We start from the raw sequence: 27,111 nt of genomic DNA, 5'->3' as shown, positions 1-27,111 counted from the left end.
GCAACAAAAATGATAAGGTGTACAGAACAGTTTCCATATGAGGAAAGATTAAAAAGATTGGGACTGTTCATCTTAGAAAAGAGAGAGCCCCCCTTTAGTTATGATAGAGGTCCATAAAATCATGAATGTTGTGGAGAAAGTGAATAAGGAAACATTATTTACCCTTTCACATAACGCAAGAACGAGGGGTCACCAGATGAAATTAATAGGCAGCAGATTAAAAACAAAAAAGTGCTTCTTCACACAATTCACGCTCAATGTGTGGAACTTGTTGCCTGAAGGACAAAATTATAACTAACATTCATAAAATAATTAGATGAGTTCATGGATGATAGGTCCATCAATGTCTATTATCCAAGATGGCCAAGGATGCAACCCCCTGCTCTGAGTGTCCCTAAGTATTTGACTGCCAGATGCTGAGACTGGACCATAGGGGATGGATCACTTGATAATTGCCCTGTTCTGTTCATCCCTTGTGAAGCATCTGGCATTGGCTATTGATGGAAGACAGGTACTAGGCTAGATGGACCACTGGTCTGACCCAGTATGGGCATCTTATGTTCTTATGAGTAAGAGATGCTTTTGTTTAGTTTGTTGGAAAAATTACCAACTTACTTTTATTTAAAACCTGATAATTTTAGTTCTATAAATAGTTGTTTTTGATCAGGAAAAAAGTTGTTGCATTTTTTCACTTGTCTTTTTTAACCCCAATAAAAACGAAATATACTCCTGAAAATCAGGAGACATAAATGTAAATGAATTATTTTTGCATACAATGATATTATAAAGATATTTTCTTACTTTAAGGAGTACATGTACATTTTTGTTGAGACCAAAGACTGTTTTTTTCTCTAGGATATGCTGCTAACTAATTTTACTGTGCACAGCAAATTCATTTTAAAATGGTGACCTACTAATTGGAGACTTTTTTTTTTACTGCCTTACAGGGGATGGTTCTGGGGTTATGAGGAAACACGGGGCCTAAATGTCTCTTGTCTGTCTGTCCAAGGATCAGCCTCTATCACTGCTCCTGTTCTTTTGAAAAACACTTCAGCACGGTGAGTTGCCACTATGTTATTTTTTGTGTCCCTGAAAACCTATCTTCACAGCTGGGAGAAAGGAGGGGAAAGTTTTTGGCATGTTGCACTTATGATGGTATATCCTCACTGGAGAAGTATAGTTCATTAGAAGTGTTCTAAAATATCTGGCTTCAGAGCTCCAAATTATAGCTGACTCAAGACTTTAAAAATGTGGACTTTGTTCCATACTGTTAGCTGCTGCTGTTTGTTTGAGCATCAGTACCATGTTTGGCGTTGTACAGAATGGGGAGTTAAGTACCCTGCCCACAAAGAATTTACAATCTAAATACACACTTACTACAGATGATATTGATTATTGCCTCATTTCTCAGCCCCACTCACAGCAGTCACCTTGATTGTAGCTTTCAAGAAGAGGAATCCATTATTCAGGAACATCCTCTGAGACATTTTGTGTAAAGCAGCAGCCCTGAGCTCTTTCCTGCTCTCCCTGTTAAGGTGTATATATTCCCAGCATGCCATGAGTCAAGAGGGCAGTAGCATGCTAGGAGGACAGCTGAGATTAGTGGCACTGTAGACTGATATGCACTTCTGTAGAAGGGGAACAGGAAAAGCTCAGGGCCAGTTTATTTTTTAAAACTTGGTTGCCAGTAGCAGTGTTTAACCTGCCCTCACCATCTGCCTCCTCAACCAGATTCTACTGCCACTCCCTTCATCTTCCATCTCTTTTGTGGGAGCTGGGTGTCTCATCACTCTGACCATGTGCTATGAGGTGCTGTGAGTCAAGAGGGCAAATATTACTTGGGCATTGCTGACTCAACAATTACCAGTATATTTCTGATTTCACAAGTAAAGTGAAAACTGACTCAACTCCCTCCCCTCTCAACATGCTGGGAAGACACAAGCATGGGTTTCCTGATGCTAAATATTCAATTATAATTAATAATAATAGTAGTGTATCTGTCTTTTACTTATAGGCCTTTCTACAGCCACCACCATCCAGTATCTGAGTACTTAGCAAATAATGAATTTTTCCCCGTAGCACCCTGGGAGTTAAGAGATTTTTACTGACAGAGAGTTGAGCAGCGAGTAAGACCAACGTTTTCAAAAATGAATGCTAATTTTCAGATGCCCAACTTGAGTTCCCTTGGGCTTGATTTTCAGAGATGTAGTGCGCCTGCTGCTCCAGTCCATATCAGTTGGAATTGCAGAGGCGTCTAGGAGCTCTGGAAAGCCAGTTCAAAGTAAGCACCAAAGCTCTCTGAATCCCATTAAGTGCCTTACCCAGGAGGCCATCCTCCTTCTCTGTAAGAGGCACTCATGAATAAGTACCACAGATAGTGATTTAACTATAGTAGGTGCTGACAGGAACTTCCTGTATTAACATTCATAATAAGTTTACTAATAACCTTTAAAGGTAACAGTGCAACATTAGAACATAAGTGATCCTGCATAGAGTATATACAGTTCCCCCTGACTGTGATGGGAGTTGCACAGAAGTATCAAAGGACAGAACTGGTTCTGTGTGTATTAATGTTGCCTTTAACATCACAATTAGTAATCCAAAATACCCCATAAGTACTATGTGAACCAGTAGTACAAGCAGAGCTTTTACTCTTGTGTTTCTTCTCTTTTGAGGTTAAAATTATAAACATCCTAAGGTTCTATTAAGACATTTCACTTTTTTTCTTTGAAAATGGTAAGACTAAAACGAAACTACTGATTTTACTGTGAAATTCTACTGTTCTGTATTTGAAATCTATGCAACAGTGGTTTCATAACAAGGTAACATCACAAAACCAGACCTGTGTAACTAATGAACATTGATGTGATGTATTTATGTTGTTATATGGTGCTGTGAATGTTAACTTGAAACTTATCACCTCTGTGTCTAACTTTTATTTTTTTAGTGTCATACAATTTTTTTTTTCAAACTAGCTGGGAGACTAGTCCTAAGTGAGGACTAGTCAGCCACAAAGTTTAAACTTGTAAAGTTCAGCTGCCATGTGATATTCAAGTCTTCATTTTTTATAGCAGAAAATATGGGGAGGTCATGGCTGATTTTGTTTTGTTCGCTACTCTTGCATAACTCATGAATTTTTTTTTGCTCCAGTTTATTTTAAATCACCTTTGGGCTGAGACAAAACTTGGTCAACTTAAGCTAAAAACAGAGTTTTACTGTAAGTTTGTGAACAGGTTAAAATATATATATAATCATCGCCCCGTGTTTCTTGATTCTACAATCATGGATTTTGTCAAAGATTTGGATCCCAGAATCTCAACTTTTTGTTTAAAAATTGAAATTAAGTTTCTGCCTCTTATAGTTGAGAAGATAACCTTTCAAATGTGAAACAAGCACAAATGATGCTGTGTGATCTTCCTGAGTTTGTACAAAGCCTAAAACAAATATTGTCAGGAATGTGAACTACTTGATGGGATTTTAACTTTGATAGCTAATGACTCCAATTTAAGTGTTAAGATAAAATTATGAGCAGGTAAATAGTTAAACAGAAAAAATCCAAATAATGGATCTGATCCCACTCAATGGAAAAACTTCTGTGAGTGTTGTATCAGACTCAGTGTGCTCATTCCACAAACCCAAACTACCTTCCATATATTCTTGACTACCCCAAACCCTAAAAATCCCCAACCTCATTGCCAAAACCTTGTTTTCCTTTGACATTTTCTGCAGTGCAGTTGTGAAGTACAAAAATAAAACCTTGTTTATAATGGAAGACTCGGCATAACTTTAACAATAATAGTAACTTCCAAGCAATTGCTAAAATAATCTTATCTCCTGGTTATGTCTGAGTTGATGTCCATGGACCGCTGCAGAACATCATTCTGTGTGGTTTATTTTTCATCTCTGGTATTCATAGATTCCAAGGCTAGAAAGGACCATTGTGTGATCATCTAGTCTGACTTTCTGTACAACAGGCCATAGAATTTCCCAAAAATAATTTCTAGAGTAGATCCTTTAGAAAAACATCCAGTCTTGATTTTAAAATTTATCTGTGGTGGAGAATCCACCATGCCCCTCGGTAAGTTGTTTCAGTGGCTAATTGCTTTCACTGTTAAAAATGTAATTTGTCTAGTTACATAGTGGTGGTTTACTCTGTGTCCCTTTAAAATGTACTAGGGTGGCCAAATCTTCTCTGCATTGAAGATGTTCTCTTATTTGCTTTCTGAGGGCTGTTCCTGTCACACAAGGGGCTCTCAAATGTTTTCAGATTGTAGAACAGGGATGGGCAAACTACAGCCCACGGGCCTTTCATCAGGCCCACCAGCTGGGCCTGGCAGGAGCGTGGTGGCCACTCTCCCCTCCCGGTCCCATCCCTCTCCCACCATGTGGGCCCAGCGACACCCTGACTGGAGCTCAGCAGCCACTCTCCTGGTCCTGCCCTTCCCCCGGCCCTTCTCTCACCACGTGGCCCATAGAGGCAGACTTTGCTTCCCTCACTGCTGTATGAGGAAACATAGTAATGTAAGTTATATTTCTAAGGGAATTGCACTCAGCTTTACGATTTTTAATAGGTCAGTGATGTTAGACAGAGCTGAAAACCTTCTTCATGACCACTACGGAGGGAGAGATTATTGGAATGTGAGTATTTTCTAGTTAGCTTCTTCAGATTTTCTGCTTGATATTAATAAAAACCCAGTACTGGCTGTGTTTGTTACTGCTGATTTTGCTGTGAACTCAGAAGCAGCCAATCTCATAGATGATCTGTACATTGTATATTGCCACCTGATTGAGCAGGATGTCTAGCTGCTATATCAGACATAGAATGTCCACATGCTGCTTCAGAGGACATTCCAGTGTTTTGCCTCCATGGCCTCAATCCTGCAAGGAGCTCTGTGAGGGTGGACTCCTACTCCTGTGTGGAGTGCAGTTGAAGTCAGTAGTGCTCTGATCACAGAGCTCCTTACAGGTGCAGGCCTGAGGTTATAAACATTTCAGGTGGGATTTTCCAAAATGCTTAGTAATGGCCTAATTCCTGATTTCAGTGGGAACAGAGTTAGGTCAACCCTAAATATTTCAGAAATTTCAAACCATAGCCTTTTAATAGGAGGCATTAAGTTTGGGTGTTTAAGGGTTTAATCACTGAGTCAGTGATTCAGCCAGAAGAAAATAGCATGTGGTGTGATGTGATGGACTGAATGGTCTCTATTTCCCTGTTTCTTGGGAAGCTGAACTAGATTTTTTGTACATAAATCAGAGAATGAGCTGGGTATGGATGCATGAATTTCTCAGAACTTGAAGATGAGTTAAGAGTTTAAAAAAAAACAAAAAAAAACTAGCCAGATTTAGTTTACAGATGATTAAAAGTTGCTTTCTAATTTTCAAGAGGAAGAGAGTTTACGGGAGAGAGTAAACAAATTATATCCTTGACCCTGCAAACACTCAGGTGCATGACTTAAAGCTGTGAGTAGTCCTATCGACTCAGTTAATAAACTGTTTTCTTGGGTAATTCAGAAAAAATAAACCATGTGAGGGAAAACTTTCCCCATAATAGAGATGTGGATGGATCATGATTTCCAAAACTGAATACTAATATGTAAAAATAGGACCTACATTATGACCCAAATGAGTTTTATCTTCTCTGATAGAGGCAATATGGACTTTTAAGGCCTAAATCTGCTTTGTCAAAATTCAGAATCTGTTGGAGAATGTTCTTATTGTAAAAAGTTTTTTTTAATAGCCACAATTTTAGTTAGAGATAAATTTACCATACAAATTCCGTTGCTTTTCTGGAGTAATGGTTCTAGCTGTGTTAAATCCAGCTGTTGTCCAAGATACAGATGCAGAGACAAAGAATTAGTGAAGATTGTCTTATACAGCCAAATATTGTACAGCAATATTTGCCATATATAAAATCAGTAACAAAGAGGTTTTCAGTCTTCTGGAAATTTAGTATTAAAATGCAAATAATAAATATATGAAATTTAAATGTTAAAAATTTTAAAAGGGCTTGTCCTTTTATGGCTGGTAGGTTGTTCAAAAAATGGCTTTATAATTTTATAATGAAAGTTTTAGTGTCTGTTCTTGCGAACTAGACTCACTTGTGATAAAAACATCTGGCTTGGTGCTGTTTCTTCATTTTATCACAGTAGCAAAATATAGGATGTACAATGATCCAAGTGTATAAGATTTGAACTTGTGTGTTGGTTACAGCACAGATACTCATGTCCCATAAATGGAACAATAGTCAAAAGGGTGTTGGCACTTGCACCATGTCAATAACTAAGGCTCATCAAAAGAGTTGTGATTTTCTTTTTTTTTTGGTCATCCACAAAATCCAACTGACAACCAAGTTTGCTAGTTTTATGCAATGAACACAAAACTCGTATTATGTGATCCCCATCATTAGCTGCTTTATTTCACACACCTAAAAAGTTGTACACATTAGCCAAAATGGAGAGCCTGCAATTCTACAGGAAGAACACATTAATAGATTCTCATATCTGCTAACTAAGTAGACTTCTACCACTGTTTTGTGTCTGCCTTCAGGATCCAGTACACTTACCACTTTTTTTCAGCACCTACCCTATTCTATTTCAAAGTGTTGACCTCACTAGTGCTAAAAACCTGCATGATAGAGTGTGCTGGCTAGATGGGGGTGCATATCTTTTAAGAGTTTTCTGTGATTTTACTCAGACAGTTTTCCATCACTTTGAAGCAACAAGCTTGCTAACATAGTTTCTGGATAGAAATCTGGATTTTCATTTTTTTAAATGCTGGAAGAAAAAGAAACAAACTTACATTCCATCAGTACTATTTCAGCATCCTCTTCCTGTTGTGGGCTCATCTTCTCATTTTTTTTGGGTGGATAAGTCACACTAGCTAAACAATAGAAAGATTACAGAGCTTCTCTGAATCACCTTTTGATAGTATCCTTGTGTGGTTCCAGTTCTTTAACTAAGTTAAGGCAGAATTGCATGGCAACTGTGACAGTAGTGTCAGCAGCCTGTCCAAACATCTTTCAGTTCCTTTTATACGTGTAATGCTATCTGTAGAGTCCCTTGTTTTATAAAAAGTATGCTGTGTTTTGATGGAAGTCCTCCTTGTGCTATTGTCTTATTTCAATGCAAATAAGTTGAATGCAAATACAGATACACAGTCTTCCTGAGAGTTCCCCCAAGTGTCACTGGGAACTGAGGCATCAATCCTTTTTTCGGTCATCTATTGTTGAGGCTGAAGGTGGTTGCAGAAGAATGTTGAAGAACTGCTGCAATACCAGGATCAGGGCCTTATACTATTGTGACTACATTTTATGATGATGGTAACATTGTAAATGTCTCACTTGCAGAATCATCAGTCATCAGTGTTGTGCTCTTACACTTCAATCACCAAGATTTTATTAAGTGACACATTTGGTCATGAAGGATCCAAAGAAACCAGTTTATTGCACTTTTCTTTACTGAGTGATGACTCTTGACCATGTTTCTATTTAGAAGAATTACTTAGAAGAATTGTCTATTTTCATTACTTCAGTCCATCTAGTCACTTCCTTCATCTTAGGCACGTTTACTAACATTAATTTACTGATATGAAGATCCCTAAACATTAATCACCTATTTGCAGTATTGATCAGCAGCGTTCACATTTGCTACAGTTACAATGAGCCACTATGAAATAAATACAACTTTGTGAGGACTGGAAAGTAAGATGACTGGCCTCCTCTGTATAGCAACCCTGTTAACAGATGCCCGACCCACCTTCTAAATGTTTCTAGATTGTAACAAATCAGTCCCCACTCCATTATGTCAGCTCCACACACTCCCTCTTCAGCATCCAGTGACATCTGATTTCACCCATGAGTCACACTACTCTCCCCAGTCACTCATCACTCCACCCATTCCTGTTTCCTTCTGGCCTTTTAGAAGGCATTGTTGCTTTACTGTTTCCTAACTGGCGTGACTGAGAACTTTAAAAAGGACAGGATGAGAATATTAATTTGTTAGAATAGCTTTCTTCTATAGATTGAGATTGGAACCTGATGTCATGTTCATGTAAATACATCAGTCACGTAGTTCAAAAACAAGGGGGTGAGAGAAGAGACACCTGAATAAAATTCATTTGCTGTGTTTTTTTGCAACTCTGCATTTGTTTCCTGTTAAATTCAGTGGAAGTTGCTTTGAGTTTGCCGCTGGAAGCTCTAGTTTGAAGGATCTTAGTGGTTGAAGGGTGGGTTCTATGGCTGTGTACCAGGAAAGATGTTCCACAATGCATTAGGAGTAACCGTGTTTAGTCCTGTAAAGGGAAATGCTATCCCATGAAGGCCACCCTTGGGCCTTGGAGTTAATATGGAAGCAGGGAATTCTTCTTAAGATGATTCTGGGGAACCCAACAATCTCTGGCTCTGGTCCTTTGGGTCTGCTCCTCTTTTGGAAGGTATTAAAGTGGAACATTGGTGGGATTGAGTCCTTTCACATATGGAGAACAGCCCAACAAAAGGAATGTTTTTATTAAAGTCCATGGCAAACTAGAAGAAAAGAGAAAGGAAGCTAGGTTAGAGGTCAAAGATGACTGCACTGCTAACACTGTCCACAAGTCTACAATGAATACTCCTAGTAAAGGAGGAGTAACTGGTTACACAGAGAACTTCTGAAATTACTACAGCAAAGGTTCACACTTTCTTCTCTATTATATATATTATAGCAGTGAAAGCACACACGTACCAAGTGACCATTACTAAATTAATCTCCCAGTATCCAAGTGCTGTGTGTACAGGATTAAGCTGTCACAATGTAATATGTAAGTGCCAAAGATATAACAGCAATGGCATTTTTAGTGGGCACAGGGAGTTCAAAAGTGTTTGACACGTGCTACTGATTCTCTAATCATTGGAAGCTCAGGGCTGCCTCTCTCTCACTGATGTATTGCATTGCCCCAGGCAATGGAGGGGTGTTTACATTGACTTCTACATATAAGTCGTGCATACCTCTTGGAGTAAAACATTGTTTCTGCTTTGTGCTGGCATTTGTCTTAGCTTTGTGTTGTGCTTATTTATTTATTTATTTATTTATTGCGATATCAAGTGGAGAAAAAACTGACACTCGAAGCTGCTCCCCGTGGTGTTGTGAGAAGGGCATGCATATGAACAGTCCCCCTGCTGTGCTATTTCATCTTGCTCTATTAGAAGCACTAGCAGGCTGCTCATCCACTGGCTACTCACCTGATACTCCACCTCCAAAGATGGGGAGGGGAGGGGAAGGAGCCCTGGCTCCGCTCACTCTGTTTGCCCAGCCCTTGCTACAGTTCAGGGCAGTCAGCTGTAACAAGAAAAGGGAGGAAATGCTAGTCCCCTTCACTGCTAGGGCAAGGGGAAAAGGCGGGCCTGAGCATTTGTTCCTTAGAATGCCAGGTCATTCTCTGCTCTGCTCCTGGGTCAATGCAGCTATCCACAGTCCCTGTCTCTGGGTCAACTGTGGAGCTATTTGAATTTCATCATTCTGGTGAAAGAAGAGAAGCTTTTACGCTAAGTGCAAATTGATTTTTGTCTTGAAAACAAATTCAGAGCATCCTCAGTGCATCTTCATACAGTCTTCATTGCTCAGTGGGAAAAATTATTTTTCTCCTAAATCAAGGATTTGACCAAATTTCTGATTATTGTGGTTAGCTGATGTCAGTAACACAGATTTTTCTTAGTATTGTATGCTTGTACTAATAAGGATGCTTCTGCTCTGCCTTGATTCCAGATAACTGTATCCGAAAACACATTTGAGATGTATTAATGTCCTCAGGTATGAGGAATAGCTTCGTTTTTGCCAGTTTCCCTTTTAACGTGGTTGGAGACTTTTGGTGGCTAAAGGCGTGTTGTCTTAGGGCATGTTTAATTCCATTAGCAGGTTTGAAAGCTAACAAGTCTTTCCACATGTTTCTTTCTAAAAGGTCAGCTGCACTATTTCTGTGCTTGATCTGGTACAGAAATGCCTTCTTTCACTTAACAGGTCAGCCATACGGTGGAGTAGCTAGAGTAAAGAAGGCAGATCTTGGGTTCTAATTCCATCTAAGTCACTGGCTGAATCATTGTGTGGCCTTCAGGAACCTCACTGAAACATTTTCCTCCATCTAAATTGAGCTTTCTTAGTTTAATGACCCAGTGTGCTAACTCTTAGATTTTAGATCTGCTATGGATGTTTGTGTAACAGGTGCACTAGCCATTGGCTGGTGGTTTGCTGATAACACAGTAGTAAGTAAAATACTATACTTGCTCTCTTTTGAAATGTGTGGTACAAAAATTAAAAATTACTAAATTTAAACTACAAGGTAGATAAATCTCTACCCTTTTCCCAGTCTGTAAGTCTAGCTGTTAAAAGACACTTTTGAAACACTCCTGCAGTGGCCAGTTGTGTATATTGATGTAAGTGCAGTTACCCATAGGTTGGTAAAAAGTACCATTAAATGCTGGAAATTATTCCCTTGCAGCATTGCAGGAATGTGTTTAAAAGTAACCCCATTCCAGGAGCTCTGAATGGAAATAGCTTCTCACGTGCACCTGTTTATAGTTCTGTCCGTACTCCCAGACAGTCACTCAGCAGCTCCTCTCATCCTGACAGACTCGTCGAAGTATGGTGTTTGCTAAACACCTGCGTGTGGTGGGGGATGAGTTTAGGAGGAAATACCTTCACTCCACTGATGAGGCAGACAGGACGGACTACAATGAGGACTGGACACAGATGAAGGTAAAGTAGTTTGCAATCTGTTTTTCCTGTAACAGATGTATCCAATGGATTTGTTGAGTATTTTGACTGCTCTTTGAGGAGGGTGAGAAGTAACTGAATGTGATGAATCTAGCGCTCAGCAGCAGTAGTCTTTCTGCCCTTTCAAAGTTTTTCCCTCTCTGGAACAAAGTTTGCTCGGTCTGTTCAGATCCTTTTGACTCAACGGTGTGCTAGACAGCAGCACTTCAAAGTTTCCTATTATCCCACTTCCATGAAGGGCAACTTGTTCCATTTTGTGTGTTCTGCATTTTATCCGATGGAGCAATGTTCTGTTCAGAACTGTTAGTCTCTACTTTAGTCAAATGAGGACACACTAATAAATTTGAAATCTTTTATAAACAGCTCCTTCCATTTATTTATTCATTGCTACCAGATATCAAAACAGAGTAATCAGCTGTAAGTGCTACAAAATATTGTCTGTGTGAACCTTACAACACCTCTTTCGAGTTGGATTAACACAGTGCTTTAACCATACTGCAGTGCAAGTGTTCATGTACCAAGACCCTTTTCATTCTGAGTTCATGCCAATGTATTTTGATTACAGCATGTGCTGATTGTTCTCTGATAGGTAAAGCTGGGCACAGCGGTAGGTGGGCCATACCTTGGGGTTCACCTAAGAAGAAAAGACTTCATCTGGGGTCACAGAGAAGATGTGCCAAGCCTTCATGCAGCAGTGAAGAAAATCCGCAGCCTCATGGAGAGGCATAAACTTAAGAGAGTTTTCATAGCCACTGATGCCATTATGGAGGGTATGCAGCTCTCCAACCCTATTCAATCCTTGGTCTTAATTCACAACAGAGATTGGTCATCATGACAATAATTGTCACTTCATATTAATAGATTATTGATAGTCTTCCTGGGAGACTGAACAGCTCAGGAAATTGAAAGGGATGCTGGAGCCTTTCAACTCCATGCTGATAGTTCAAATCCAGCCCAAATAGAAAGTACTCATTTGGCGTTTCTCACAGGCTGTTTGGCCATCTGTATGAAACAAGTTTGATGCCCTAGTCAGGTTCCCAGGGAAGCAGATGTCCACATAGCACGAAGTATCACCATGGCTAGCTATAACTGCCAGCTTTGCAAGATCAGAGTATATGGGTGAGAAGACTGAACTCTCCTCAACCATAGCATTGACCTCTCATAGTTAGGGGTGAGGCCCATTGGTAAAGGAGGAAAGTTCTGGCCATGCTGTACCTGTTCTGGAAAAGGATAAGACTCCTTTCCAGAGTAGTCAAAGTAGCACCTTTCACATGCACTAAATTCATCAGAAAACATCTCACATTTGTTTTTATAGTCTCTCCTAATGAGGGGTGGGTATTTTTGCCTTTTCTTCCTCTTCTTTCCCACTTTCACTGTGACCTTTGTGTTTCCATGGGTAATATTAGAAAAGCATTGAGGGGGAGGCCACTGTGGACAGCTAACCTAGATGTGCAATCATTCTCTGTCTGTTGCTTCTGTAGGGTTACAAAGTGACACTAGTGGTACTGCCTGTTTCCCAGGCCTGTCAGTTCCAGGCACCCTCACTCCATCAGCATTTGCCATTTCATCCTTGCAATGTGTGTCTAATGCTCCTTCGTTGTCACCTGCCACCCAGAACCAACCAGTCATGTAGCAAGAACTGTTTTACAAATCCTAGGTAAACTTGAGCTGCTTCTGCTTTGTAATTTTTCAGCCAGTTTTGTCCAGCTGCTCAGTGAACTGTGTATATATAGAATCATAGAAGATTAGGGTTGGAAGGGACCTCAGGAGGTCATCTAGTCCAACCCCCTGCTCAAAGCAGGACCTACTCCAACTAAATCATCCCAGACAAGGCTTTGACAAGCTGGGCCTTAAAAACCTTTGAGGATGGAGAGTCCACCACTTTCCTAGGTAACACATTCCAGTGCTTCACTAACCTCCTAGAGAAAAAGTTTTTCCTAATATCCAACCTAGACCTCTCCCACTACAACTTGAGACCATTTATCCTTGTTCTGTCGTCTGTCACCACTAAGAATAGCCTAGCTCCATCCTCCCTCTCCTATTCGGCAGAACTGCTGCCTAGTCAGTCGGTTCCCAGTCTGTAGCAGTGCATGGGATTCTTCCATCCTAAGTGCAGGAATCTGGGTTTATCCTTGTTAAACCTCATCAGATTTTTTTTGGCCCAATCCTCCAATTTATCTAGGTCACTCTCTATGTTATCCCTACCCTCCAGGGTATCTACCACTCCCGCCAGCTTAGTGTCATCTGCAAACTTGCAGAGGGTGCAATCCGCCACATCTTCCAGATCATTAGTGAAGATGTTGAACAAAACTGGCTCCATCACCGACCTTTGGTGCACTCTGCTTGTTACCGGCTGCCAACTAGACACCAAGCCATTGCTCACTCTCTCTTGAGTCCTATGATCTAACCAGATTTTTATCCGTCTTATAGTCCTTTCATCCGACCCAAACTTCTTTAACTTATTGATAAGAATACTGTGGGAGACCGTATCAAAAGCTTTGTTAAAATCAAGCTATATCACGTCCACCACTTTCCCCATAGCCAAAGAGTCAGTCAACTCATCATAGAAGGCAAACAGGTTGGTCAGGCACGATTTGCCCTTGCTGAATCTATGCTGACTGTTCCTGATCATCTTTCTTTCTTCCAAGTGCCTCAAAATGGATTCCTTGAGGACCTGCTCCGTGATTTTTCTAGGGACTGAGGTGAGGCTGTAGTTCCTCGGATCCTCCTTCCTCCCTTTTTTAAAGATGGGCACTATGTTTGCCTTTTTCCAATCATCCAAGACCTCCCTCAATCGCCATGAGTTTTCAAAGATAATAGCCAATGGCTCTGGAGTCACATCAATCAACTCCCTCAGCACCCTTGGATGCATTGCATCTGGCCCCATGGACTTGTGCATGTCCAGCCTTTCTAAATAGATTCAGACTGTAAGGTCAGAAGGGGCCAAATCTGATCATGTAGTCTGACCTCCTGCACAACGCAAGCCACAGAACCTCATCCGAACACTCCTGTAATAGCCCCCTGACCTATGACTGAGTTATTGAAGTCCTCAAATCATGGCTTAAAAACTTTAAGGTACAGAGAATCCACCAGCAAATGAGCCGTGCCCCATGCTACAGAGGAAGGCGAAAAATCCACAGATCCTTTGCCAATCTGCCCTGGGGGAAAATTCCTTCCTGACCCCAAATATGGCGATTGGTTAAACCCTGAGCATGTGGGCAAGACTCACCAGCCAGACACCCGTGAAAGAATTCTCTGTAGTAACTCAGAGAACCCACCACATCTAACATCCCTTCACAGGCCATTGGCATATCTACCACTAGTAGTCAAAGATCAGTCAGTTGCCAAACTAGGCTATCCCATTATACCATCCCCTCCATGTATTTATCAAGCTCAGTTTTGAAGCCAGCTAGGTTTTTTGCCCCCACTGCTCCCCTTGGAAGGCTATTCCAGAACTTCACTCCTCTGATGGTTAGAAACCTGCATCTTATTTCAAGTCTAAACTTTCTGCTGGCCAGTTTATATCCATTAGTCCTTGTGTCCACATTGGTGCTGAATTTAAATAATTCCTCTCCCTCATTGGTATTTATTTCTCTGATGTATTTATAGAGAGCAATCATATCTCCCCTCAACCTTCTTTTGGTTAGGCTAAACAAGTCAAGCTCTTTGAGTCTTCCCTCATAAGGCAGGTTTTCCATTCTGCAGATCATCAGCCCTTCTCTACATTTGTTCCAGTTTGAATTCATCTTTCTTCAACATGGGGGTCCAGAACTGCACACTGTATTCCAGATGAGGTCTCATCAGCGCCTTGTATAACGGTACTACTGGAAATACCTTGTCTCATCAAATCTAAGGACCGCATTACATTTTTTCACAGCCACCTCACAGTGGCGGCTCATAGTCATCTTATGATCAACAAATACACCTAGGTCTTTCTCCTCCTCTGTCACTTTCAACTGATACCTCCCCAGATTATAGCAGAAATTCTTATTAGTCCTTGAATGCATGACCTTGCACTTTCCACTACTAAATTTCATCCTATTACTCCAGTTTACAAGGTCATCCAGACCTTCCTGTATGATATCCCAATCCTTCTCTGTATTGGCAGTACCTCCCAACTTTGTGTCATCCGCAAACTTTATTATCACATTCCCAGTTTTTGTGCCAAGGTCAGTAATAAAAAGGTTAAATAAGATCAGTCCCAAGACCGATCCCTGAGGAACTCCACTAGTAACCTCCCTCCAGCCTGATAGTTCACCTTTCAGTATGACCCGTTGTAGTCTCCCCTTTAATCAGTTTCTTATCCACCTTTCAGTTTTCATATTAATCCCCATCTTTTCCCATTTAACTAATAATTCCCCATGTGGAACCATATCAAATGCTTCACTGAAATCTAGGTAAATTAGATCCACTGCATTCCCTTTTGTCTAAAAAAAATCTGTTATCGTCTCAAAAAAGGAGATCAGGTTGGTCTGGCACGATCTACCTTTTGTAAAGCCATGTTGTATTTTATCTCAATTATCATTAACCTCGATGTCCTTAACTACTTTCTTTCAAAAATTTTTCCAAGACTTTGCATGCTACTGAGGTCAAACCAACAGGCCTGTAGGTTCCCAGATCACTTTTTTTTCTATTTCTTAAAAATAGGAACTACGTTAGCAATTCTCCAGTCATATGGTACAACACCTGAGTTCACAGATTCATTAAAAATCCTTGCTAATGGGCTTGCAATTTCTTGTGCCAGTTCCTTTAATATTATTGGATGGAGATTAAATAATCCTGAACCTGTTCTTTCAGCACTAAGGGCTGCACACCTCCTCCCCGTTCTGTGCTGCCCAGTGCAGTAGTCTGGGAGCTGACCTTGTTTTTGAAGACAGAGGCAAAAAAAGCATTGAGTACTTCAGCTTTTACCACATCATCTGTCACTAGGTTGCCTCCCCCATTCTGTAAGTGGCCATGCTTTCCCTGACCACCTTCTTGTTACTAGCATACCTGTAGAAACCCTTCTTGTTACCCTTCACATCCCTTGCTAGCTGCAGCTCTAATTGTGATTGATTTCACTCCTGCATGCTCAAGCAGTATTTTTATACTCCTACCTGGTCATCTGACTAAACGTCCACTTCTTGTAAGCTTCCTTTTTGTGTTTTACCTCACCAAAGATGACTTTGTTAAGCCAAGCTGGTCACCTGTCATATTTGCTATTCTTTCTGCACATCGGGATGGTTTGTTCCTGCACCCTTAATATGGTTTCTTTCAAATACAGCCAGCTCTTTTGAACTCCTTTTTGCCTTCATATTAGCCTCCCAGGGGATCCTGCCCATCAGCTCACTGAGGAAGTCAAAGTCTGCTTTTCTTAAGTCCCAGGGTCCATATCCTGCTGTTCTCCTTTCTTCCTTTTGTCAGGATCCTGAACTCTACCATCTCCTGGTCACTGCTGCCCAGGTTGCCACCCACTTCTACTTCTCATACCAAATCTTCCCTGTTTGTGAGCAGCAGGTCAAGAGGAGCATGGCCCCTAGTAGGTTTCTCCAGCACTTGCACCAGGAAGTTTTCCGCAACACTCTCCAAAAACTTCCTGGATTGTCTGTGCTCTGCTGTATTGCTCTCCCAGCAGATGTCAGGATGATTGAAGGCCCCCATGAGAACCAGGTCCTGTGATCTGGAAACTTTCACTAATTGTCTGAAGAAAGCCTCATGTACCTCATATCAGATCAGGAGGATAACAGACGCCCACCATGACATTACCTTTGTTGCTCTCACCTCTAAACTTAACCCAGAGACTCTCAACAGGCTTTTCTCCAGTTTCATACTGGAGTTCTTGAACAATCATATTGCTCTCTTATATATAGTTCATCTTCTCCATGTTTTCTCCCCTGCCTATTCTTCTTGAACAGTTTATACCCATCCATTACAGTGCTCCAGTTGTGTGAGTTACCCCACCAAGTCTCGATTATTCCAATCACATAGTTCCGTGACTGTGTCAGGACTTCCAGTTCCTCCTGCTTGTTTCCCAGGTTTCTTGCATTCGTGTACAGGCACGAACAATATATAAATGCAGTATATAACAATATATGTGGTTATAGAACAATATATAAATACAGGCATATAGGACAATGTTAGTCATTTTCTTTAATGGTACTGTGCCGGATAGCTCATGGGTATTGTTTTTCTTTCAGAGACTGAAGAGCTCAAGAAATTACTGCCTGAGATGGTGAGGTTTGAACCCAGCTGGGAGGAGCTAGAACTCTACAAAGATGGAGGAATAGCAATTATTGACCAGTGGATCTGTGCACATGCTAGGTAGCTAGTTTGATTTTTGTACGTGCCTGTTAGGTTTGTATGTGGAGTCAAACTTTATTTAGGTTTGCAAGATTCAAAAATTTTAATGTGACTGAATGAGAAGCAGTAATGTCTGTGTTTCTGATTACAGATAATTCATTAAAAACAGATTAGACATTGATAAAGCCATTATTTGTGTCTTGAAAACACAAATTCTTCTCCAATAACCGGTTCTGTTTTCCTTCACAGGTATTTTACAGGCACCTCGGTTTCAACATTTTCTTTTCGGATTCATGAGGAAAGGGAGATCCTGGGATTTGACCCCAAAACAACTTACAACCGATTTTGTGGTGAGAAAGAGAGAAACTGTGAACAGCCAACCCACTGGAAAATTGTTTATTAATAAAACCACTCCAAATGACTGCAGTAAGTAGCGAGCTCACCAAACCAAGAGAACGCTCACAGGAAACATATCTTTCTAACCAGGCTACTTCTTCCTCCTTCCTGGTGTTCACTTGGAGTCTGAGTTTTAAACACAACTGGGTAGCAATACCATAGTCATTCTTCTGATCAGGCACTGATATAACTGGTGCAAATGCAGTGAGCTCAGGATTCACTTCTTGGTGTAGCTGGTATGTCAGGACAATGTATACACACTCTAAATGTTTAATTTAGATTTAAGAGGCCAAGCATTGTTTTAGGAGGCAGCAAATATGTTTTCACTCAGAAACCCTGAAAGAGTTCTTTTGTTTTTTAGCTACAGTTTGTACCACATTCTCATCCTCAGGATAACTTATTCAGCTGGTTATTTTCTTCTCAGCTTTATGTTTGACTCACTGTATTATCTGTTTACAAGGAGGATGTTTAGATTTTATAACCTACACTTTGTGAGGACTGCAGATCGTGCACAGAAATCTGCAGTTCTGGAGGGAAAATCAAACTACTTTTTGAACATTTCAAACTGTCAAGAAAAAACATTTAATATTCTTTATAGGGAAGGATAGGTGGTATTTTTACCTGAACGCAGACCAGTGTCACAGCTAGCATCTTTAATAACAATTCTCAGCAGAGAGGTCAGTGGCTAAGAGACATAAAGTCTGAACTACTTGGCAACACCAAAGCTAGATGAGTTCTGTTTAGTGGGGCTGTGAGGAAAAGGATGCACTGCCTGTCATGTACGTGTTCTCTCAGAACACGAAGCTCATTGTATAGAGTTATCATTCAGCACCTTTCTCTCATGTTAAATTTATTCAAATCCAGGCAAATCTAAACAGCATTTGGGGAGATTCCTGCTTTGCAAGAAGACCTTTTCAAAGGCCATTTAGGAGTCCTACATGTTACTTAGATCAAGCATCCCAATCTCCCAGCTACTTTGTCAAACTGAATCCTTTTCTAACCCTTTGCTTTCTTCTGCCCCTTTGTCTTGTCAGTATTTTTCTTTGTTGCTGGCATTGTTCTCTGCTGCCAGGAGGGAATATTGTGTGGCAGCTGTTTTTAGTATGTGTGGCAGCTGTTTTATAATGTCACTGTGAACTATGCAGCACCTCATTGTGTTCCTGGAGGATTTAACAAATCAAACACTTACAACACCACCAGGATTGTGAAGTGTTTAATAATCCATCCTTAAAAATTACCAGCTAAATGTTTTATGCCCTTTCCCTCCCCTTACTACCTTGCAAAAATGGCCATATGCTGCTGATTTCTCCTAGCATCTGACATGGGTCATGCCAGATAGAGTCAAACAATTTAGGGAGAACAAGGGCTTTTCCAGTAGGGTTGATTGTCTTAATTGTCAACCATGGCTAGCCTTATAGGTCAGTTGTCATTTGATGATGATAGGACTTTGAACTTACATAGCAGGCTGTCAACTAAGGGAAGTGGCAAATTGGAGGTACCGCTTTGGTTTTGTTAAGCCGCAGTAAGCGTGGAGCTGCTTGATTAGGCTTGCAGGGTGTTTTGCAGCTGTCTAGGGAGAACAGAATGGAGAATTCTTTCTTTTCCCCTCCACACTTAGCCTGATGCACATTTGGAAGCATGTTACGGCATGGCTTCATCCCCGGATTCAGACACACCAAAACTGTGACCAGCCAGTATAAAGGTCATCAGATTCTTTGCCTTTCCTCTTAATTCTGCGTCACCATCAAATCTCACAAATAAACGCTCTGCAGCTGTATGCAGGTGACACTCTTCTTTGGAATTGAAATGTCACACTGAGCGAGGGCACATGGAGGCAGTGCAGCATGTACCCCCTTCCATCAGCCATCGTGGCATGAGGAGCGGATAAATTTTGCAGTATGCACAGAAGAGAGTGCAATGCCCGTCTGAGAAAACACTTCACAAATATGAAGCCTGTCTTAACACCTTTTACACTCTCATCGTTCAGAGTTGGCTACATGCAGTATTTTGCTCACAGTGTGCATCAGGTTGACTTCTGTGTTGCAGTTTTAATGTGCTTCTATGAAGTCTCTGATAGGTCTATTTTAAGAAAAAGGAGGGCAGTAATTTTCAGAGTTATGGGATATGTTTGCCCTCTAAATTTAAACAGAACACCCTGCAGTTAATGGGTCCTTCTTCATGTTGTCAAGTGTGCTTTTACTGTGCCCGCTGCCCTCCCCCCACCTCTCATTTTTTCAGCAGCATTTTTCTCAGCTCCTTCCTGAGTCCCATTGGGCTTCATGTCTACTGCCTACCCACTTGGGCTCAGTAATATACCCCTCCTCCCATGTACTTTCCATGAGGGTCTTCCTGTATGCTGCCAGGCAGACTTGTCCTGTGCTGTGTGCAGCAAAACCTGTACAGTCTCCTAAAAAAGTGAGTCATTTCAAGCCTTCTGTGTTTTTACCAGCTATTTATTTGTATTTCTGTACAGCCAGCGTTTCTTTCCAGTGACAAAATGAAGCTTGTGGGAGCCTAGTATTCTCCAAGCAGTGCCTTTTCCTGCTGACTTGGACATTGTTGTCACATAGCCTACGTGCTGTGCAAAGTATACATGCAACTGTATACCTCAGTTTCTTATGAAAAATAAAATGCTTTGTAATATCTGACATGAGTTTTCCATGTTTCTTACTGCTCTTAGTTCCCTCGTGTGCCTGACTGTTCCATAACCCAGCTCTGTCATGTCAGATGGGTAGATTCTAATGGCAGAAGGGGCCTTATGGTCTAGTCTGACCATCTAATAGAAGACTCTTCAACCTAGCATCAAAGGCAGAGCAAGAGCCAATGGACGGAAGCTAAAGCTAGACAATTTAGACTGAATTAAGGTGCAAACTTTGACAGTCGGGGAATTAATCATTGGAACAACTTATTTAGAGACGTGGTGGACTTTGTCATTTCAAATCTTTAAATTGAGATCAGATATGTCTTTTGTTAACTTCTAGTTGAGCTAGAACATATTTTATTAGATTTGATGCAGGATTCTGGGTGAAATTTTCTGCCCAGGGTTATAAAGGGTTACTTCAAACTGATGGTTATAACAATCCCTTCCTGGCCTTAAAATCTATCAGTCATATGCTGTCATACAGAGCCACTCCACTTAGAATAGCTAACAGGCTGTAGTACCATCCAAGGGCGGCAAAGTCATGACTGCCTGGCACCTTGTGCTGTCATTACTCCCTTCTGGCTTGGTGCCATTTTTGTCCCCTTTGCACTTACTCTGAGCAGGTGTGAATGGCTATCCGAGGTGCTGGGCAGTGCAGGAGCCCACTGCAAATGCAGAGCGTAGATGCTGATAATGTGGCAATATTCTACGAACTAAACTATCAGAGCAGGTATTTTCGTTCCCTGCCACTCCCATGGCACATGCAGGTGGAACGCGCTGTAACCAGCATTCTTGATGGAGCACATCATTTGCACAGTTGTCACGGGAAGCATTCAACTCCAAGATGAGAGCTGCATGCAGGGCTAAAGCAATCCCTGCAGTCCAAGAGGCACAGGCGGTGTGTTGCAGGTATAATGGATATGTTTTGCCACAGCAGCTAACTTCAGCACACAAACAGGGTAATTTTTCAGAGCTGATCCAAATACATTTACACTGATGTGTCTGTTTGTGTTGCAGGTTGCACCATGTTTCCATCTCCTGAGACGCTTTGCTTCTCTGCTCTCTGGCTGCTCAGCAGGCTTCAAAAGCCAGTAAGCTGCAAATAGGTTTTGATTGTCCCTTTAAACAAGAAATTTTAGTCCCAAAACTCAGCTTCGCTCCTTGCAATCAGTAGCGTCCCCTCCTCTGTGCTGGGTAGGACAATGTCAACTCAAGAGTTAATTCATTCTCTGCATTTCACTCAAGGAAAAATGTCAGTAGGAATTTTCATTGCTGAAAATATAAAAGGGGAGGGAGAGGTGCACAAAAATATCCGCTGAGTTTAGAGTGGTTAAAACTCCTCAAAGGAGAAGTGGTAGAGTCGTTCTGTATGCCTGTGCTTGTTTCTAAGGGAGTGATTCCAGAGGAAGATACAAAAATTGAAGGGAACGCTAATCCAATCTATGCTATTTTACTCAGTGCCATCCTGAAAGGAATATTAATACCGTAAAAGTCTTTTGGAAAATGAGGGCTAGTGGAATATTGCTCTCCTAAAAACATGATTTGATGTGTATGTATAGAGTTCTGTATGTTTGCTTTAAACCTATGAGTAGTAGTACAGTCTTTTTGCCACAAGGTGGTGACAGTAGACAATCTGAGATCAAACTGCCTTCGAGTTGCGTGTCTGCACATAAAGCACAGTAGCAACTGCTTGCTTCTCAACCAACACCTCAGATGCGGTTACACCTCAAGGGTGGCATTTTAATGTTAAAGGTATAATTAGCTCATGCCAATGACTTTAATTAGACTTAAATCTCAGATACTGTTTATTTAGACATAGGAAGCAGAACATCTCAGCAGGGTGATTTTGAGGTCCCATCTGGACTAGCGTGTAATAAGACTTCATGGTTACAGCATTGTGTGTAATGCTGTCAGTACAACATGCTGTAAAGAAAGCACATAGCCTATTCACATGTGCATTGTATGTGGACGCATGAATGTCCTTGAGTGGACTTTACCCATCTACAGGCATTGACTTGTTCTTTGCCAGGGCATTTATCCCTCTATGTTACAGCTTAGAGTGATTGTTATATGCAACAGTTTTAACTTTTTATTTGATAGTTCTTGAATAGAATCATCTTCAATGTTTAAGGGTAGATGGATAGGTTTGTTACCCCATGGTTGTTTTATGAATGGGCTTCATTCTCATCAGTTGGAGGGTCTAACAACACTCAGTGCAGCTAGTTACACCAGGTGAATTCCAGCTCTGCCAATCTCCTGCAGCATGGCCCCAGAGTCCCCTCTCCGGAGCAGACCAGAGTGCCAGTCATGTTGACTAGTACAGTGATGTTGGGATACGTAAAGGAGTGCCTTGGGTGGGATCACTGGATTCCTTATCACTCACAAGCAATTTACACCAACAATTTAACACAGCCCTCCAGAATATTGAAGGATTATATCCAAGCCAACGCAACCCACCTCAGCCCACACTGCAATCATGAATAGTCAGTTACAATATCCTGTGCAGGATCCCACCAGCCATCTCTGTGGGCAGCTTGAAGACAAGCTGGGTGCTTTGCCTCTTTTGCATTAAAGCCTTCTGGTCAGCTGCTCTGGCCTAAAGAGTAAACCTGACATCTCAAAACAGCTGGGACTGGAATGTCCATTGATGCACCATTTGGTCAAATTTGTCTAGAAACTGTACAGGGATGAGTATAGACTCTGCTGATCATGAGAATTGAACTTGTGTAACACTCCCATCTGAGATGCTGCTAACCTATTTCTTTGATTTGATTTCATTAATTTGAGCAGCATTACCTTAGTCTGGATTGGAAAGAGTTCATCCGCCCCTTTGAGGGAGGTAAGTGTCCTTTGTAGTGGCTGTCCCCCTGACTGCTCCCCTGCCCTCTTGGCCAGACCCCCTTTTAGTCTGCATAGGTCTAGCACCTGTTCTCGTGGTAGGCCTGGTTGCGGCTAGGAGGCAGCATGCTCTGACCCTCTCTCTTCCGGCTGCCTTTCCCTTTTGGACGCAACTCCTCTCCCCACAATGTAAATGACACCCACAGATCACAGTAAATTGGGAGGAGTTGTGAGCTGTAGTCCGGGCAAAGGAGCAACATGCACAGAGCTGAGACATTGGAAACAGGCTGAAAAGAACTGTTAGGTTCAGCTGGGAAAAGTGCAGCAATAGCTGGGGGAAACAAACTTAAGTACACATCTCCTGGAAGGGAGAGAGCTGGGAACCAGTGGTGCTAAGAGACATATAAGGGTGAACAACATGTTTGCCATGACCCATGAGACATGCTTCATGTCATAGCATGGGAGGATACAGTCCCTTGCTGTGCAGCTCTACTGCTACCTCACTGGGTGGCTGCAAGCATGTGTTAATGGAGCTTAAAGGAGGGGGCTGGAGACTCAGGGAAGAGCGTTGGGATGGAGATGTGTAAGTGAGGTGTGAAGGGACAGAGCCTGAAAGGACCCAGCCACAGCTTCCTCTCCTGTTCCTTTGTGGTGTCCCTGGAGCTGCTGTCTCTTCAGCAGGAGAGTCCTGCATAGATGGGACAGTTAGAGCAGGGGAAATTGCTGAGCTGTAATTCTTCTTATTTGCAGCCGTGGCCTGGGAGGACACTCCCTTCCTCCCAGCCTAGTTTCCCGGTGCTCTCAGGCATGGCTTGGAGCCTTTGTTGCTAAAGCTGATTGAATAAACATGGAGGGGAGGGAAGGAGTGTTGTGGAAACTTTGGATGAAAATGGTTTTCATAGAAATTTTTCCTCAACATTTTTGATTAAAACTGAATTTTTTCCATTCAATTTTGCTATTTTTGCTCAAAACCTGAAAATTTTTGAGGAAAAGACATTTTCCACAAAAAAATTCGTTTACAAAGACAACCTTTTTTTATTTTTTTGGGTCAATAAAAACCTTTCAAATGAAAAAGGGCGACCTGCTCTATTTATAATCCACATGGATCTGGCTTTTCTTTCTGAGCGCTTTGCTTCCCACACAGGTGGCCTGCAACAGACAAAGGGGAAAGGGGGCCGGCTCACATTCTGCCCCAGACAGCTGTCTTCCAGGCCAAAAACCATTGGGAACAGTGGCATTCCAGCAGCTTTGTGCTACTGAGCTCAGACTGGAGTGAGAATCTGGTGCAGATGGTATCAGGCTGGTAGGCTTGGGCTGTCCTGTTGGACAGTGTAATGCTGCAGTGGTATGTTCAGGTGTCTGATAGTTTTATGCAGTAATGGTATGGAAATAACCTAAGCAACAGTGTCTGACTGATGGCCATTATGCTGTAATTGTACAGAGCTGGCTTGCATGATTAGATCTGTGACTGATGCTTTTTGTGCTCTAATGGTACAACAGTTGCCTGCATGATTGTACTTATGGCTGACATTTTAATATTACATTTTTCAGTGATCCTTAGAAAAGTACATTTTAGTGTTTACATCAGTGGATTTCTGGCCCTGGTCAGATAAAACCAAATAACATAAGAGGCTGAAGCAGCAATTCCCAAGTTTATCTGCACGTGATGTGCACAATACCCCTTTTAAGCAGTGAACTGGAATAGCCATGAATGCAGAGATACTTTTTTTTTTTTTTTTCTTTTTTCTTTTTTTGGCTCATCAGTTTGGAAGTGCTGCTTAGGCAGGGATGGCGTCATTCAGAGATGATGCTTTAATATAGTTTCCACAGACGAGGCTGAATAAACTAAAAAGGTTCCTGAACAGTTTACAGGGTGCTTGTTTTCAGCTTTTTCTCCTCACCGCCGCTGTAATGCTATTTGGGGCATTTGTTTAGTTTCCTCATTGCATTAAGCAGCCTAAAAACTGAACGGGATGGAATCTGTCATTGGAAGTTTGTTACTGCCTGCAAGAGGCAGGAGGGGAACAGCAGACCTGGCAAAATAATAGTAATAATCAACCCAGCAGAAAAAAACCCCCTGAGTTCTGCTTCTTTTGCAGCAGCAAGGCCTTTTCCTTAGCAGCAGCAGCATGGAAACCTTCCCCAGGAATAGTTAGGGAGAATGCTACTTGCCAAACTTATTTTGACAGGTAGTGGTACCCTTAGTCCCTCCCCTTACACAGCCAGTTTTGAATAAGGACCATAAAGCCATCGCAGTTCCACCCCCAAGTCCCACTCTCGTCTCCCAGCCCTGTTTCCCATTGCTGTCTCTCAAGCTTCACTTTGAGCCTTTCTTGCTAATTTTGGTTGAGAAAACATGGGGTGTGTGCATACCTTTGGGCACAGGGGGAAGTTCTGTAGTAACTCCACCCCTCACCATCAGTGTTATATATGGAACATAAGCCCCACCCACCAAGCCCTTGCCATGCCCTCGGGGTATTCGGTCAGTAGTGACCTTTGGATTGAACTTCAGAATCAGTCAGCACAGAGACAGGACTGGGTGTTACCAGATTTGCCCTTCACCTTGGGGTATGCTCATTTATTAGGGTTACCTTCCTGGAAGGGGGTGTGTGATTCTAGGGGTGTGATTCTACTAATGTACTGCTTGTGTTACTTGTGTGCTTATAGGGCTACAAGCCCCCTCCCAATGGAGTTATCCTGCAGGACCTAAGGTTTTCAGGGCTGGGTTCCTCCAGCACCAGATTCAAATAAACCCCCCACAGATACACACACACATATACACAGTTCAGCTCAACTTAGTGCGTCTGAGCAGACCGGGCTATCAGCACTCTCAGCTGATCCCTTATATGTCCCTGAACTCAGCAGGCTGGGTGACACCACACTCTCAGTGGCTACCCTTATATGCCCCTGTGCAACACACCAGAATAGAGCAGGCTGGGTCCAAACAGCACCTTTTTGGCTACTCCCCTTAATTGCCCCTTGGATTCAATCAGGCTGGGTCAAACAGCACTTGAGCTGCACCCTCATTTGCCCCTGGACTCCGTAGGCTAGGCAGAGTAGCACTTCCTGGCTGTCCCCGTCATATGCCCCTTTACACCACAATTGTTCTAGCAGTAACCCCCTTGATGAGCAAACCCCATAGGATTTTTGGGCGCTCCCGAGATCTTTGGCTTAGGTAAGAGAAGCGTTACTACAGAGCAAGATAGGGACCAAGGACACAAAGGAAGAAAATAAAGTTTGGAGAGATAGAGAGAGGAAGTGGCAACCAGCTTGATTATAACAGTTATTTTATTGCTAGGTATATAAAACTTACAATATATTAATAGTAATACCATACCAGGAGAGAAAAACAATCAAACACTTACAGTACTACACAATTACAGTTGGGGGTATTGGAGAAAGCTATCCCAGGTTTGATTACAAAAGTAGAAAGTTATACCTGGACTAAGAGAGGGAGAGAGAGAGAGGGAGAGATAAGTTGTGTTGGGGAGAAGGAGGGGGGGGTTTGATCTCACCACTCCATGCAGTTCAGAGGTTCCCAGGAAGAGGCTTGTCAGTTCAGGGTCTGGAGGGCTTTGAGTCTGGCAGAGCCCCCAACACGATCAGTCAGGAAGAGAAGACAGGTTACAGTGGAACTGATGCAGAGTTTGGATCCAAGCATCAGAACAGAGGTTTGAGCTTTGATAGGGGATTTGTAGATGCCAGGTTTGTTTATGGATAAACAATGTCTGGACAAAAGGAGCTGATCATTCCTGGAAGGGCGTCCTTTCTTGAGAGAGAGCCCACAATGCAACCAGGTTTCAGTGTTTTGCATACCAATAACTAGAATGGTCTGATAACTGCGGAGCTGGGTGTGCACAGGTGTGAGTTCAGTTACATAGAGAGCAGAGATTTCCCAAAATGCAGTGCTTCCCTGCTTCAGCAATCCCAGAGTTCAGTGCGTGTTCCATCTTCGATGTAGATGAGGCTTCTGTTCTTCATGCATGTGCTAACTGAGATGCTTATGAGGCATGGGGAGTTGTCTCACCCTTGATGGGAGTGTGTGTCTTGGTTCCAAGTGTGTCTCTTGTATGAGGCATGGGGAGTTGTCTCACCCTTGATGGGAGGGTTTCAGTTGTGTCCCCTGCCTTTTCATATTGAAATGCCTTTGGTTTCTGGTTCAAGCATGGGCTGGTGGGGGGGTAATTCAGGTGAGCCAGAGAGAGAGAATTGGGG

General features: G+C 42.0%; 1 protein-coding gene across 1 annotated transcript in view; it reads left to right on the top strand.

Moving 5' to 3' along the window:
* POFUT2 (protein O-fucosyltransferase 2) overlaps positions 1-20,065 on the top strand; it is a 31,778-nt gene extending 11,713 nt beyond the window's left edge. The window contains exons 4-9 of the mRNA XM_067548811.1: positions 948-1,058; positions 4,572-4,638; positions 10,599-10,724; positions 11,332-11,512; positions 16,919-17,042; positions 17,271-20,065. Of these exons, the coding sequence (XP_067404912.1) occupies positions 948-1,058; positions 4,572-4,638; positions 10,599-10,724; positions 11,332-11,512; positions 16,919-17,042; positions 17,271-17,424 (763 nt within the window). The 3' untranslated portion in view covers positions 17,425-20,065. The remainder of the gene's footprint in view (positions 1-947; positions 1,059-4,571; positions 4,639-10,598; positions 10,725-11,331; positions 11,513-16,918; positions 17,043-17,270) is intronic.
* Positions 20,066-27,111: the final 7,046 nt, after the last annotated feature.

Source organism: Emydura macquarii, unplaced genomic scaffold (genome assembly GCF_026122565.2).
Source record: "Emydura macquarii macquarii isolate MOO-44397 ecotype Brisbane River unplaced genomic scaffold, CSIRO-AGI_Emac_v2 contig_1253, whole genome shotgun sequence".
Classification (NCBI taxonomy): domain Eukaryota; kingdom Metazoa; phylum Chordata; order Testudines; family Chelidae; genus Emydura; species Emydura macquarii.
The sequence above is the reverse complement of the archived record's forward strand: the minus strand, read 5'-3'. Positions and strand labels throughout refer to the sequence as shown.